This window comes from Coniophora puteana (genome assembly GCF_000271625.1).
Source record: "Coniophora puteana RWD-64-598 SS2 unplaced genomic scaffold CONPUscaffold_1, whole genome shotgun sequence".
Classification (NCBI taxonomy): domain Eukaryota; kingdom Fungi; phylum Basidiomycota; class Agaricomycetes; order Boletales; family Coniophoraceae; genus Coniophora; species Coniophora puteana.
In genome coordinates this window covers 4,246,567-4,262,006 of record NW_006913053.1, presented here as the reverse complement: position 1 = coordinate 4,262,006, position 15,440 = coordinate 4,246,567, and the positions used below count along the sequence as shown (strand labels likewise).

The window sequence follows — 15,440 nt, the reverse complement described above, 5'->3', positions numbered from 1 at the left end:
GTATGTAAGTTCTCTATCATGTATGATAAAACAACGGCGGCTTACCCTCTCTTGCTCGTGGTAGAAGCAAGTGAGGGAAAGCGAGTGGCTGAGCCGCCTGTATAGTATCGAACTTCTATTCCGCTTCGGATCGGCGCGTCAACATCGCCACATGCTCGCCACAGTCGCGTCTCGCAGTGTCTATGGGATTTCCTAATCCCGACAGACAGAATGCAAAACATGGCGCTCGATATTAGTCCCAAATAACTGTTATTTTTTACGACAACCTGGTCATGTTTAGAGAAACGTCACACAAGTCTCGACAGTGCTATCCCTGTCGGGGCGTCAACACATCTGGCCAGGTCCGAAGTTCGAACACCGTGCCCACTGCGCACATTCAGACTCAACGAGGAGATGGAGTGATAGTAAGGCTAACTGAAATACTACAGTAATTCTTTACCCCTATCTATGGGTTAGTGACTCGGTCACTGACCCGGCAAGGTCACTAACGTCAGTGACCTTGGTCAGCGTCCTGGCTGTGGAGACGTTCACTGTACACTAATTCAGAGCAGTAAAGAACACGTGTGAGTGCTGCCGCAGACGCTGAGACATTGCCAAATTTAGACGTAAACCCTAAATATTCAGACGGTGCGGGCCATCCGCGCTCGCGGGCCGCGAGCCGGCATGATCGGAGGGATACGACATTTCTTTCCTTACACCTGGCGTCTTCGGCTCCAGGAAGATCAAGCAGATACTGATACAATTGACGATGACAGAAACTATAATGGTATAGGAATTCAACATTCACGGTGAGTAAGAGAGGCTTAAATCCGTCTGGACTTCTGGGGTTGGACGCGAACCCTTGAACGCGAACCCGAATCATGCAGTTCCAAGGTCGTGACTGGAGCAGGAGTAGAAGACATCAGGAATTAAATCTTCAATAAAGGTAACATTATCATTATATCAACGAGGATACTCGAAGAATAAGTACTCAAACGTCTTTGCATATCACGTCATTGATTTCTTGCGAGGTTGAAAGCATAGCCAGGAACATAATTTACTAATCGTTGTCAGCCTAAGTAAGCCCGAAGAATCCTAGACCGTCTCAGTCCTTGTCTCTGCTACTTGCTCCCTCATTGAAGCACACTTTTTATCCAACTTTATCCCCTTCTGTGTTCTTCTCCAGACCCTTGCTTCGATAACCCAATCCATGAAAAGGAGCGGACCGAAGACTGCCGGCAAGACGAGAATTAGGGCAGCCACACACAGTCCTCTGCCATATAGTGCAGCGCCCTCAAAAAATCGGGTGTGGAATACCATAAGGAACATGACTGTTCTGTTGAGAACAAGTAGGTTGGTCGTTATTCATAGACAAAACTCGGGAACGATGTTCATGGAGAAGTGGTGCAAGATGAGTCACGCACCCATATAAGAGCGTCGCATGAGGGATACTGTAATTGAAAGCAATCCACACCAAGCTTCCCATACGTGACCGAGATAACTTTGTCATAAAGTCCCGCTGAGATCGATGTTAGAATGTTTGGATGACAAATGTAATTGATTTAAAGGCGCACCACTTCCTCCGAGGACAGCAAGCGCCATCGACGTGCATAACCAGACAACTGAACTGCAGAAATCACCGTGCCAAAGAAGAAAATTATCGGTATGTAAATACACAGTGTCGGACCATTCTCCTTTCCAGACTCGCTTCCAGCACCCGGGACAACCAAGAAAGACATATCCACGGCAAGCATTACTGTGGCCTATGGATTTTATAGCATCGGGAATTAGTCAAACATGTTGCAAATATGACTAAGCGCGAAAGGCGAAACGTGGATGCAAGGGGAGCGGAGCTCAAAGTGAAATACTCACAAACGTGCATTGAGCGAGGCTTTCCAACATACCTTCCATGTATTCCTTCCACCTTGCCATGTTCACAGATTGATCCACCCATGTGCTTTCAAGTCGGTCCAGCATCGTATAAGTACCAAAAACGGCCTTCGACGCCTCATACCAGATGCGTCAGAAGAACTGGAGATCCTGTGGGGGATAAACAGACGTGGTGTCCATCCGTGCCTCAAGCTGACCGTAGAACGTAAATAGCCTGAAACGCGCTAAAGATCAGTCAGCATATGACGGCTTAGATAGCGATGTTGGATTATTACTAAATGTTCTCATGACCCGTGCTACGGTAATGGTCAGAGAAAACTTCGATGTATGCCGAAGAGAATCATATAACATACCAATGACTGTCACCAAGCGTGGACTCTGTCTCTCCAGGCTACCATTATCTACGGCAATACTCGTTATACCTCAGTGGGAGAAGTCGAGGAGACGGAGATATCATTTAAAGACTCCAGCATTTCCTGTATGTTGATCAGCTCATCTAAGTCATACGGAGATATGGATGCGACGTTTGTTAACCTGTCTGTTAATATATCAGTGTGTAGGTTCTGACCACATCCTATAGATGTATACCTGCTCTGGCATGAATCACAGTATCGTAGACTTCGAAGTAAGTTTTTTTTCGTTAATACGTGACCGTTGTATGGATATGCCTCGACATGAGCCCTGTCAACGAGAGTGTCAGCCAGATTCGCCTGTGTGAACACCGTAAGTTGAATCACAAAGGCTAGGAGCGGTCTTCACTAGTCACTCACCGACATTGACTGATTTTATTACCAGTATTGTGCTTCCATAGCATGCTCTATGAGCGGGAGAGTCGCTTTAAGCACATGATTTCAATATTAATGACAACCTTTTCGTCTTACTGATGTGTCCCATCTTTACAACTCCTCTCACACCCTCTACGATATCTCCAGAGGCAGGTCCGTAATCGTCAACCCAAATCAGACAGCGGCTTCCATGATCAGCAAAGTAGTATCCAACGGAGTTGAGGTCATCTTCGTAATCCAAGACTATGTCAGCGTTTGCAGGTATTGGTGGGTCTTGTTCCTTGGATAGGACCGCTTCTATGGTTTTCTCAAGGACGTCACGGATCTCGGGTTCGCGAACGTCTGCACTGGTGAAGACGGTCTAGAAATAACGTAACAGCTTAAGAGAGAATAACGAATGATGTAGTAAGCGAGACCGACTCGTGCATGTCCTAGATTCTGTTCCTGGACCTTTCGTCTGACGAGGATCTCACCATGATTGAAAGAGACTTCATCACGTACGGTCCGAGCAAAATAAAGGCAGCCTTCTGGATGGACGATCTCCTCCCAACCCGATGGACTGTCCCTGGGAATGTAAACGCGTTTTCCAGATGCATTCCTGATAATTTCTGGAGAGAAACTCACTCGGAGAACTTCAACATCCCTCTTTTAATCTGGGGTGCTGTTGCATCGCGATCACTGTAAAGATAATTCAATACATAGTACTTGAAACCCTCAATTACGATGCTCACGCGTAGTGGGTTCGGGTATATCTCTTCTTCAAAACGTAGGATGCTAGTACTGGTCTGACCATCACCGGAGCATTCATAGCTTCCTCCCGATCCTTTTCCAACAATGGTAGAGGGTGTCGAGTTTCCTGGTCGGGTTCTGTCCTTGACCTAGCGAGCTTGTCGCTGCGGTCGGAAGCGCCGTTAGGCTTGTTGTCAGCCTCAAAGCTCATTTTGAGAGCAAGAGCCAGTCTACAAATGTGCAATGGCGGGATGAAGGGGTTATGAGAACTTCTTGAAGCTGGCTCATGCGCGTTTGAACATAGTTAACTTGCGGAGCCAAAAAGCCAACAGGAAGGCTGCGTGCACTCCAAGCGCCCATAACCTAGATAAGAGTGAGCTCAAGCCAATTTTAGTACCTTTCCAGTCTCGTTCTCGTCCTCTTGAAGCTATCTTGGCTGGTTTCACAAACGGTAATTAGATAAGTGCGTCAAGCTGAAGGCAAGTGTGGAGCGAAAGCACACACGATGTTGTAGACCGTTGATCTATGAATTCACTAGTCTCTGATGCCACGTTGAGGGATGCGAAGCCCTGTATCGAGCACAGCATGTTTTTACCTTCGCTTGCCCTTCACAATGCGAGCGCGTTCTCAACGCGCAGTTCAGAACGGACGTAGAATGAATGGGCTTACATTGAAGCTTGTCTCTCAGCCTCAGCGTATGATCAGTAGAGAGGGACATTATACGCCCTCCAGCATGCAGACAAACGCCCATCTCAGGCTATACTTCCTACTCGGGATACCTTTCAGAACACATACGTCAGTAGGTCCGTTAATCAACTGAGCACAAGTTAATCACAATCACTTGACATCACCTGAGCTAGTCTGCCATTGTACGATGCTGGATGTACGACAGCACTGCTATCAGTCTCGCCCACCTGACGCTACCAATGAGGTGACACGGAACGTACCACAAGGTTCATCCATAGGGCAGCCATCTGTCACAGCCTCAGCCATGAAGTACCGGAACATGGGATATTAATTACCAATCCAAGAATATTCAGCACGCTTGGATGCACTGGAGTTCACGATGCCTAAATGCTTCGTCACGGTTGAAAACCTGCATAGTTGAATTGTTATTAACTTGAGTATTGCTGTAGCTTGCCCTGATAGGTGCTAAATGCCAGACCTTCATTATTCATATCTTCAGCGTAATGAGAGGTATTGGTTTGAGGGAGCTTTCGGGTATCCTGCATGGGTGAGGTGGTGACTGGTACTAGCAGAGAGAGTGAGACGAAGTGTGCTGGGATTCAGGAAATTGGTTCAAGAATTGGAACAAATACAGAGATAGGGGCTTTTCATTGACCGACGCGTCGAAGGAGGCTCATCGTCCCGCGTCACCCCGCAGCCTTAACTTGGCCTTAACATCATTAGACTCCTTCATCGTAGTGCTCTGATTGGCATAATGTTGCTCTTCTTAAACTCGCGATACACCTTATCTCGAAGCCTAGCTAACTCACGCTAGTAAGTATTGTGTTGCAATGAAAGAAGGGTATTTCGCCGTGGTGGGAACGAGAACCCAAGTTGGTGAATGCGCCGTAACAGCGCAGGGCAGTGTTGACTGGCCAGCAGTTGCAGGCACGCCGCCTCGACAACGCCGTCCCAACGGACGGTAGACCACTCGACAACAGCGTGGCAGCGGACGTCAGCTGACGCGCGAGAGTGACATGTCGGCCGACGCCTGCAATGATGCCGCGTCAGCTGACACCCTGGGCGCTGTAACTACAGGGCGCTGTTAAGCACGGAGTAGCCGAGGGCACAAAGCGGCGTCACTCCAAGATGACGCCGCGTCAGCCGACATGACCGCAGCGGGGAAGCGCCGTCATTGCTTCCAGCTGAGCGGCGCGATGATGCAGGTACTGTGCAATCTTGGTATCCTTATTATGCCGCAGATGGGCGCTGTTTTCGCGTCGGCCGACAAAGAAAGGCGGCTTAATGGATTTACACCCAGGTTGAGCCATATACTACTCAGCATACTCAGGACGTCAAAAAAGTTATATAAATTACGACAATTGGCTTCCGCTTCTATGACACATAAGAAAGATCCTATGTTAAAATTATATCGGCGCAACGACTATATGTATAATTATTCTGGTCGGGAGAAAGAGACCGCCAAAGGCGCTCGTCGGATTTTGTAACGGCGGAATCAATGCAGGCGCGAATACTCCACAGAACCGACGCTGTGGCTACCCCTTCGTGCATACGAGTAAGAAACAAGTAATAAAAAAGCATGGAAAGGGTGCGCACTTCGGTCAGACGTCCCTGGTATAATACTCGTAGTACCTTGGTAGGCAACCGCGTTGGTCGAGCGGGCGCTATCGTTGTGCGCGTCGCCGATGACGTCGAGCCCTGTGGTATCGTCGCCATCGCTCTCTTCAACCACGACGCCGCGCATCTCCGCGTCAGCGTCAGCGTCGTCGACGACATCCGCGTTGTTGACTACAGAGTGGTCAATGGAAGGCAATGGAGCCGCATTGTTATCTAGAGAGGCACCAACAACATAGGTATTTAAGAAAGCTAGCACGGGAGAGTGATAAGACAAAACGTACCGATATCGCCATATTTTCGCTTGTGGACCGTAGATGGCGTCGCTGTGTTTCCCCTGGCTGACTTTGCTGAGGAGCTCGCTCGTTCAGTTCGAACGCGAGTGGCAGGCTTCTCCTTTTCGAGGCTGCAGAGCTTCCGTTTCCACTTGCAGGGCCAGCAGGCGAGGCCTGGCTTTTTGAAGCACTCTTGTTCCCCATTGGCGATGCACTTCGTGCAGTGCGCGCCGTTGGGCATGTACTCATCACCGTCGTGATACTCATCAGCACGCGCGCGTGCATCAGGGCACGTGGGGTGCTGCAGACAAGGCGTCAGCTCACGAAACATGCAATGGTGATGATACTTACCCGCAGCTGCTTGAGAGCTGTGCGGTCAGCTGCGCTCAAGCGGCCACCACGCGCAGGTTTCCTAACCTGAGCCTTTGAAGCAATTTGTCAACAACGCCACGTGGGGCATTCAATAAAAATAAATGCACCTGATGAACGGGCAATGCCTGAAAGCGTCGTTTCTTTTTCGAGGTCGGGGTTCTCACATCCCTGGGTTTTGACAGGGCGTTAGCGACTGAACAGGACAGAAACGAAACTTACGCCGTAGCCCTACGCTTCCGTGTGCTGCTCCCCCCGTCTACGTTAGAGACTGCTGCATGCTTGGCAGTGGCTCCGGCAGCTAGCCTTGTGGAATGACTGCATTAAAAACCGTTAAAAAAACCCTCGACAAAATACACAGCGCCAACTTGCCCGTGCCGTGCCACCCTAGGCGGGGTGCTTTGGAGTACCTCACTCTCGACGACGCTGTCATCGCGATCGGACTCGCCAACATCAGGGTTCCACCACGAGTAGGGCCCATATGGCGGGGTCGGGAGGCCGTCGGGATAGCGGGGCACCCACCCCGCTTGCTCTTTGTGAAGGCGGGATCCCTTGGCGACGGCAAGAGAGACAAGCCCAGCGGGCCCGCCTGCTCGCTTGAGCCACCTGAGGATGGGAGGGATGGAGACGAAGAAGCCATCCTCGCCATATGAGGACCTGAGCATCCCAATATACGAGAGCGCTGGCATGGCTGCATCCTGATGTTTGTGAGACACGTCAGCAAAGAGAGCAAAAGCAAAATACTCACTATCTCAGCCTTCAACGTCGCCACATAGACCCCCTCTATACCCCAGCGTGCTGATGCCTCGATGATTGCATTCAGACGTATAGTTAACGCGTCCAAAAAAAGCTGCGCGTGCAATGTTGTCGATGGCCAAGATAGGCCTGCCGCGACCGCCCAATCGGGTAGGGCGCCAACGGCGACTGTAGGTGACTGAGATGGCGCCTTCGACATGTTCCGAGGGCGCGCACTGTTGAAACCTCAAGGGCGATGGATTCAGCGGGGAGGCGGGGAGTCGCGCAGGGAAGAAAGCTGCGATGAGGCGAGGATGCTATGACGAGACACCGGGGACAAGGACCCCGGCCGTAACAAAACCGGGATGGGGGGGGGACAGTTGCAATGAACGTGACCAACAAGAGTGGACGACGAGGTGGTGTTGGAAAGACGACTGGGCGACGTGGAACGGGTTAAGACTGATGAGGCCGCGGCGGGGTGATGACGTGCGTTGGGGAAAAGACGAAGGCGCGACGTGGAAGGAGGAGAGATCGGGGAGAGGGCGAGGGTGATGGAAATGGACGGAGGGAATTGTAATGGAATGAGGGAACGCTCCAAGATGCGTCCGTGCGCGTGAGCGCGCAGAGACTTTTGTTTCCTGCGCGCAAGTCACGTGACTTAGGGCTGGAATAGGGTTGCGTTGCTCTCCCTTGGCGGGGATTGATATTAAGTCAGGGTCGAAACAGCACCGCGGGCTTCTCTGTTCTTCTCTGGTGATCCGCGCGTTTGCCGTTACAGCTCGCGATCGCTCGGAGCGAATGCCGGACGCTATCGAGCAATGCTACTGCAATCCCTCCATTTTAGTCTCGTATTAGTCGGAAATTAGCATGGGCGCCCTGCGGGCCGCGCGCACGTAAGCATCGAATCGAACGCCGCCCACTCGGCCATGGGACAAATTAATAACCAACGCTGGGCTCATGCAGCCTTCGATTGCAGTGAGTTAACGACAAATTATGTAGGGAGCGCGGACCTGCATGACGTGAGTATTCGCAGAAAAAACCATTTACGACATGCACTTTATGGCAATAGGTTCCATAGACAGATAAATTGAAATGAAGGCCTGGCGCACATTGGGGTACGGCGCTGACGCTTGACCTGGCCTAGCGGCATTGTGATACAGCGATGGCGTCGACGGTCTAATCAAAAGCCTCGCGCGCCGCCAAGACAGCGCTGCCGAGTTTATAAACGATGCCGCGATTACCGGGCAAGCCGGCAACCTGGGACGTGTCGCCGGTGGAGACACCGCAGTCCTAACCAGTTGGTCAGCAGGCTGGCAGATACTGTTATCCCCTGCCAGAAGAGACAGCCAAATTCCCGTAAGTCCTGGAATATTTTCCTCGCAGGCCCGTCCTGTGAAATAAGGTTTGAATCATCCCCGATACCCAAGCTAATACTGAAAAAATCCACAAAGCGCCAAAGTGTACAGATTCCCTACTATACGAGCATCAATGGATTTTAGAACCTAGGACCAACCACCGTCAGACTGTACAGTCTACGTGGGAGCCGATATCGGTAATAAGCCCATATTGGGCGGGGTATTGGCGGTAGCCGAGGCATAAAGGGAAAATCAGGGTGTTATTAATATTGCCGAGCCGGATTCGCCGATACGGCGGCTATAAGATTATAGTGAGCCTCGAGAGGACACTCTGTCATCGGTCCAAAATATTGAGAGCTTGTGCCTTCTGGTTGCACCCAATTTTGTTTCAGTGGGGGCGGAAGGTGTTAGCTCAATATATGGTTACTCTTTTGTTCACAACCTGAGGTTATTTCACAGCTGGTTATTGACCCGAGCTCAAATTTTTTTCAAAAGCGCCCATTTTCTATCTTTTGAGCCATGTTACTTCATTTCTAGACATCCCCTTGCCAATCCAATGCAGGATGATATGGAATGGCATGGGATCATGATTATCATGAATTTAGTTTGAGAGTTTTGCGGGGGAAACGGCCACAAAAGACAGTTATACATCCTGGCGGTGGTGTACATTCTCACGGGGGACGACAGTAGGTCATGACGGAGGGGATGGCGAGCCAAGAAACTCCCAAGGGATCGGGGCTCCGGAAGCCCCAAAAGCGGCAAGAAGCCGGCAGTTTAGGAGGTGTCACGTGACGCGCTCTGGCTCGCTTGGCGGAGAGACTTAGGTCCTACAGTCATTTGCATTCCAACCCGGAAAACGCGCGTCTCGCGAACTGTTTGTTCCGCGCAAACTCATACCTGATTTGGCTTGTGGTCACACGCGATCACAGTGTGACTGTCTGTTGCCGCTGGGCGCGTTTCCAGGCGTTTCTCCCCTCCATCTATGCTGCCCGCAGTCTTGTGGATCCTCCTTGTGGGAGAATGCAGCGCCCCGGAGGGGTTGTGAAACTGTTGAATCAATACATGAATATTCCTTCTTCCAAAAGGTGCACTTAGAGTTTGACAAGATAGATGCCTGAGTGAGTATGGACTCATGTTACTTACTAGTATAATATATTTGACATTTCAGTTGACGAAATCCGTGCACATCCCAAGGCCTGAGGCCAGGAATTGGACTCGGTCAACACTGTCTGTCTTCCGATAGTGAGAAATTATTTTGTAGATGTTGCAGAAGAGGATCTAAGTGCCGGGTCGGGCAAGGGTTCAGGCAACAATCTGAGGCTCCTTGACAGGCAGTGTTTTATTCGTCAAAAAACCACTCAGTGATTTGTGGTATAATTCCGAGCTGATCTGAGGCGAAATGACTTATGTATTGTGGTGAGATAGATTGGTATCACTATACTCTAATTACCTTATCAGCTCTACTAGTAAACAAAACTCTCTGGCGCGGGTTGTATTACAGTGTGTGTTGACTGCGAGGCACAACAGCAGCGTCCATAAAGCCGAAGTCACGTCGGAGTATCAAAAGCTCGCGCGTGACTACCATATATGGCTAAGCTTTGTCCAGAACAAACACGCCGCGAGACGCGCGTTTTCCGGGTTGGAATGCAAATGACTGTAATAATTAGTCACTTAGGTGCTTCGGGGGGCGACCGTCCAAATATGGTAATAAACCTATTTGACCGATTTCGACCGAATGGACCGAATAGACCGAAATTAGGTGGACCCCTATGGCGTTAGATTCGTGACCAGTCTTCGCTGACGCACCCTAATCGGGTAACGAGCCTTGGGCTCTCGCGTAGCGAAGACTGGGATAAAATGTCGAGGCCCTGGCAGGCGACCGACGGAGTGTGAAAGCTGGCGGATGGGAAAGGATTTGTAAGGACTTCGCGAAGCCGGCATCGTGGTGCCGAGGCGATCGACGCCCGTAATCTAATCTTAGGACAGGGGTATTCGACGCGTCGTAGATAGTCGAATATAATCGTGTTTTTATGCTCTCCCTCCCCGCGTGAAGCACTCGAATGGCGACGTACTGGGGCTATGGCCCCAATCACACTCAGGCGACACCTCGGCCGCTCAGCTGGGACTACAATTGGCTAGGTCATCTCAGTATCGAACAAAGGAAGAATGAACTCTTGCGCGCTGTCTCGGAGGCTGGGCTCAGAGCGATCAATCTCGTCTATGCTGAGGACTCGTTTTCTCTAGAGGAGAACAAGATCTCTATTGCTATGGATATCCTCGTCAAGAAGGCCTCTCTGTCGGCCACAGACTTGCTCATCAAGATCATTACAGCAGATCCTAATGGCTATCTCGGCAACTATCGCTCTGGGTTTTTCCAGGGAAGAGCTCTGGATCACCTATGGAACGTCCTCGGGAACATCGACGGATGGCAAGCGAAGCTAGATCGGGATATGTCCTGGATAACGTAGAATAAAGATTAGTAGATATATGCACCGAATACACGCATATCCCAAAGTTTCTTGTCATCGGGTGTATCCTCGTTGATTTGGATGGTACGGATACCGTAGCTATTAAACTCTTCGACCTTTGCGATGGTTAGGGAAGCGTTCATGACTGGAATAAAGCTTACATGGTTTTGTTGAAGAAGTTTGAGTGGAGAAACTGTAATGGCGATTTTTCGAACGCGTGCAAAGACTAGTGAAAGTATCATGGCTAATGTCTTGCCATAGCCTGTTCCTGCGCGGACTATAACGTGCTCTCCGGCTATGTTTCGAATAGCAGCTTCGATTTGAAAGTGCAGTAGCGTTCGCTCGCCTGATAATCGAGTGTCGAACCATGTTGTCATTGCAAAGACCGTCTCGACCTGCTCGAACTTGAATGTAATTAATACGTAAGGTTGTCGAGGAAAGACCGAGGGAGTTTCTTGAGCGACTCGCGCGCGTTATTGGACAGGGCCCCGGGTATATCGACAATGAAATGGTTGTTCATAATTTAAGGGAGCGGAGTAAGGGATAAGTACATAAATACATGGGCTCGACGCGTTAATGAGGCGGGGAGCGCGTTCAGACGCGTCGTATCTAATCTACAGGGGGTGATTTTCTCTATTCGGACGTTGATCTCTCTCGGGCCGAGCCAAAATTCAAACTCCGTCGGTCGCCTGCCAGCGAGTCGACATTTTATCCCAGTCTCTCTGACGCGAGAGCCTCTGGCTCGTTGCCTTATTAGGCCGCATAAGTGAGGCTGTGTTACGAGTCTACGGTTAGGAGCCTGCGTACAGTTTGGCATAGCGAGTAAACGAGGGACTGGGAGTAGCTGGAAGTACAGCGCGCGGAGGCAATAAAGCGCGGCTGGGACACGAGTCAGGAAGGGGGAAGTGGGCGGATATCACAAAAGATACCGACAAGACACCGTGGGTGAGCGAAACAGCTAGCTCCCTACGGCACTATTGATACGCACTTGGCAAAAAGCAGAGGTAAACAAAAGAGCGCCGACTCCGAGCGTTATCCATCGGATATTTTGAGGTTCAACTCAGGCCTCCGATATGGCGGCCATAGGATTTCGAACATGAGCGTTTCAACATGATCCCCTTCAAAAACATGTCTTGCAGGGGAGCATCAAGTAAGTGTACCGGCTACGCGGGCGAGAGCAGGTCTACGGCGGCGGCGCGTGGATAAGGCGACGAGCCCTTGCGGTCCGCCACACGAGATAGCGTCGCCAACACAAAGTCCGGACTTGGCTACCCTACCGTAAACAGGTTAAGTCCGATGCACACTCACTATTGAGCTATTTGTGTGGTCCGTGGTATTGCGGAGCATCCTTGTTAGTGGGGGTGGGCGAAGCCCGCGCAGCGGGCGCGCCCACCCCCTGAAGGCCGGTTGCCTTTTTTGGCCACAACACCTATAACAGCTATCTTGTCGTCATTTAGATTGTAGATTATTGGATGGTGAATAGGGTTTTGGTCACAAAATGTATCAGGGAATAATCTTTAAGTGTATTATCAAAACCTGTTCAAGACAGATTATAAGAAATGACTTTTTAGCGTTCTCTATCCCTACCTGAAGCGTTCTCCTCTGCCAAAATGAGCAAAATATCTCTGTTCTCACTGAAAGCTAACCACGAACATTTGAGGTTTGAAATTTCGTCTGAGGTATGTGTAACATGATTAGATCAAATGGTTCAGACGGATTTCTCATAGGTGTTTTGGTTCCTGTGTTGTCCATAATCGCGGATTTTCAGAGGCTCAAATATTGGTTACATGGGTGCTCACCCAAAAAGGCAACTCACAGTCAGGGGGTGGGCGCGCCCGCTTCGCGGGCTTCGCCCACCCCCATCAATGTTAGACCTAGCAACCCGCATGGTTTTGTATACCTTTATACCCGCGCCGTACTTCTCAGCTTCACATACGGCATCTTTTCTGCATAGTGACCTTACAATGCACTTGTTCCCAGTTTTGCTGGCTGAGCCAGCCCGCTAGGCGCGTCTTCTCAACGATCTAAGCGCCCATGCAGTCAGCTTTGAGGTTGTCACATTACAACGAGAGACCTTGGATGCTAAAAATAAGCTGGAATAGGCGTCGGATTGGTTTCATGCTCCAGCCAACTTTCGGGTGGGGAAAATAGCCCGAAAAGTCAAAGTCTTCCGGATGGTTTTAATCCCAAATGGAAGGTCAAAGCGGTTTATTATTCCCGTTCCTTTTCGGGGATTGAGTTTGGGCCTAATATTTATCTTTTTCAGCTAGAGTCGGCACTATTTGCCCTGTGCGGTGCATTTCGGTCTCATTCTGAGACGAAATGAGAACCTACGGGAACTTTTCGGAGGAAGTTCTACTCCCCGACAATGTCCGAGAGCAGCAAAACACTTTTACCTTCCATTTTGGGCATCAAAATCCGCCGAAACAGTTAGACTTTTCAGAGTATTTTCCCCACCTGAAAATGTCCCGGAACATGAAACCAATTTGGCGACTGTTCCCGCTCATTTCCAGGCCCCAAATTCTCCCATTTTTCTGTAGCGTCAACAGTGAAGAAAGGCAACCGAAGGCCCCAGGAAGATACCAAGATTGCAATCACATACATGGACCCATCAGTGCGCCATCAGCGCCGCGGCCGAAAAGGTGCGCAATTGCGAACAATGTTGGAAATCGACGCCGACACGGCGCCTGGGCCCTGCGGAGCGCCGTCTTGTCGTGCGATTGAACCCAGGCGCGGTTGTTGCCGATGTCACGGATCGGCAGGGATTGGCGCAATGTCGGATCGACACCGCGCACAGCTGGGGTGTGTAATCGTCACGCGCCTGTAGGCGTAGTGGCACTTGTACGAGGGCGGCGGCGTGTTTGCCGCAGCGGATAAGTTGTTCGATAGTCTTGCTATGCTAAGTTCCTTCTGAATACCTGATTGCTCGTATGTTCGTAGTTCTACTTTGTTTTCTGCATTAGGCGCCCTTAGAGTTGATGATTGCATAGCGCCATCCGCCAGTGCTTGGCAAAACCCGTCGCCTTTTGTTTCCTTGCTCACAGGCAAGCCCCAGTCAGACTTTGCACAATATCGCCACCTCTGTGTAAAATGTAAAAAATGTGTCACGATTACATTATCGTTATTACGGTGCTTCGCCGGAGCCTCTCAATGCCATGTGTGGTCTCAGGCACTAGTCCTCGTCAACATTGCAGTGTTATCAATACATGTCTGGCAATAATGACAGTTGTGCTCCTTCAACCAACCCAAAACAGAGCGGAAATTTTCACGACAAACCAATCAATATTTTGGATACGTTTCCATCCACTCTTTCGTGGGTGCTTTAGGTCCTACAAATAGAACACAGATCATAGTGGTAATGCCTTCCACGGAAGCTGACACTCCACAACACGGGTAATCTTCCGCAGAAAGTTTATAACGTAGCCCTTCATGCCTCTTTGAGACCTACCACAGAGCGCCGCTTCCACGTGGATCGGCGAGCTGTAGGACGGCAAAGCGCTAGCATTGCTTGTTCCACAACAGTGAGGTCCCGCAGTGGCACGAGAACAACGCCAAGGCAATTGTTGTTACCTAACACTAAACGTGTCAGGGAGACAGGAAATGAGACGAGAATAGGCGAAGGACAAGCACGGCCGGACCGCCGCTCGGTCCTAGCCCCCATTGCTCACATCCCAATGGGGTGGCGAGTAAGTGCGAAGGTTTCAACGGGACACGGCAGTGTAACATACGATACAGTACGATACGGCTGAGAGCGTCCGTCATGGGGCCACCGCCCCGCTGGACATTAAAATGATCTATAATAATAATAATAACAACACTAAACGTGGAAGCTTGTGGTTTTTCAAGTCTTGCAGACAAGTCGAGCACATGGAGAGTACAACCTGCGCAATCAAGTCTGTACGGACTCTTTCCGGGCCCAAATATGAGACCACAAGCACCGAGGGGTAAAATAGGCAAGATCTCGCCCCAAAGTCAAGGCCTATGTCTACTGTGCTGCTAGCCCTTCATCGCTGCCTAATATGACCGAGGTATCCGCCCCTGGATGTCGATTCCGTTTTGAGATAGTAGGGGAGTGATGGGGATGTGCTCAGTTTTGAGAAGTCGACATCAGTATATTGCTCGGCCAGCTAGGGAAACAATCGCCAGTCAATAGTATTCATCATCAGCGGTCAATGCGTGGCGCAGGGCCTACAAATTATGGAAGATCAGTGGCGGAGGGAACTATCAGCAAGATGAAAATACCTTTCCAGTGGTGCTAGCGTCCTGGTTGGCAATGACACATGGGTAGGAGAGCAAGGACAAGGGCGAGGGGCGGGAGGAGAACAGCGCTATGTATGCTCCCATCAAGAAGGCAGAAGGCAGAGTGAGTGGGGGGCAGGGCCTGCTAGGACGTTGGGAACGACGATGGGCACGATAGTTATGATGTGGTCGGAAAGAAAGCCCGTGAGAAAGCGTCGGTCGGGTAGATATGGGGAATTGCGACGGGGTACAGCCACCACCCAGCCCCGAGCCCGCTCCGAGACTGCTCACAGGGGTGGTGGCTGTACCCCGTCG

At 50.5% G+C, this 15,440-nt stretch overlaps 1 protein-coding gene across 1 annotated transcript; it reads right to left on the bottom strand.

The window, feature by feature from the left end:
* Positions 1-4,870: 4,870 nt before the first annotated feature.
* On the bottom strand, positions 4,871-7,283 carry CONPUDRAFT_149414 (uncharacterized protein; the record flags this gene model as incomplete). The annotated part of the gene is made up of 8 exons (XM_007765694.1): positions 4,871-5,100; positions 5,703-5,900; positions 5,969-6,260; positions 6,311-6,382; positions 6,439-6,499; positions 6,551-6,646; positions 6,686-7,026; positions 7,077-7,283. The coding sequence occupies 8 exons, from the start codon at positions 7,281-7,283 to the stop codon at positions 4,871-4,873; spliced, it is 1,497 nt and encodes a 498-aa protein (XP_007763884.1).
* Between the last annotated feature and the right edge of the window lie 8,157 nt (positions 7,284-15,440).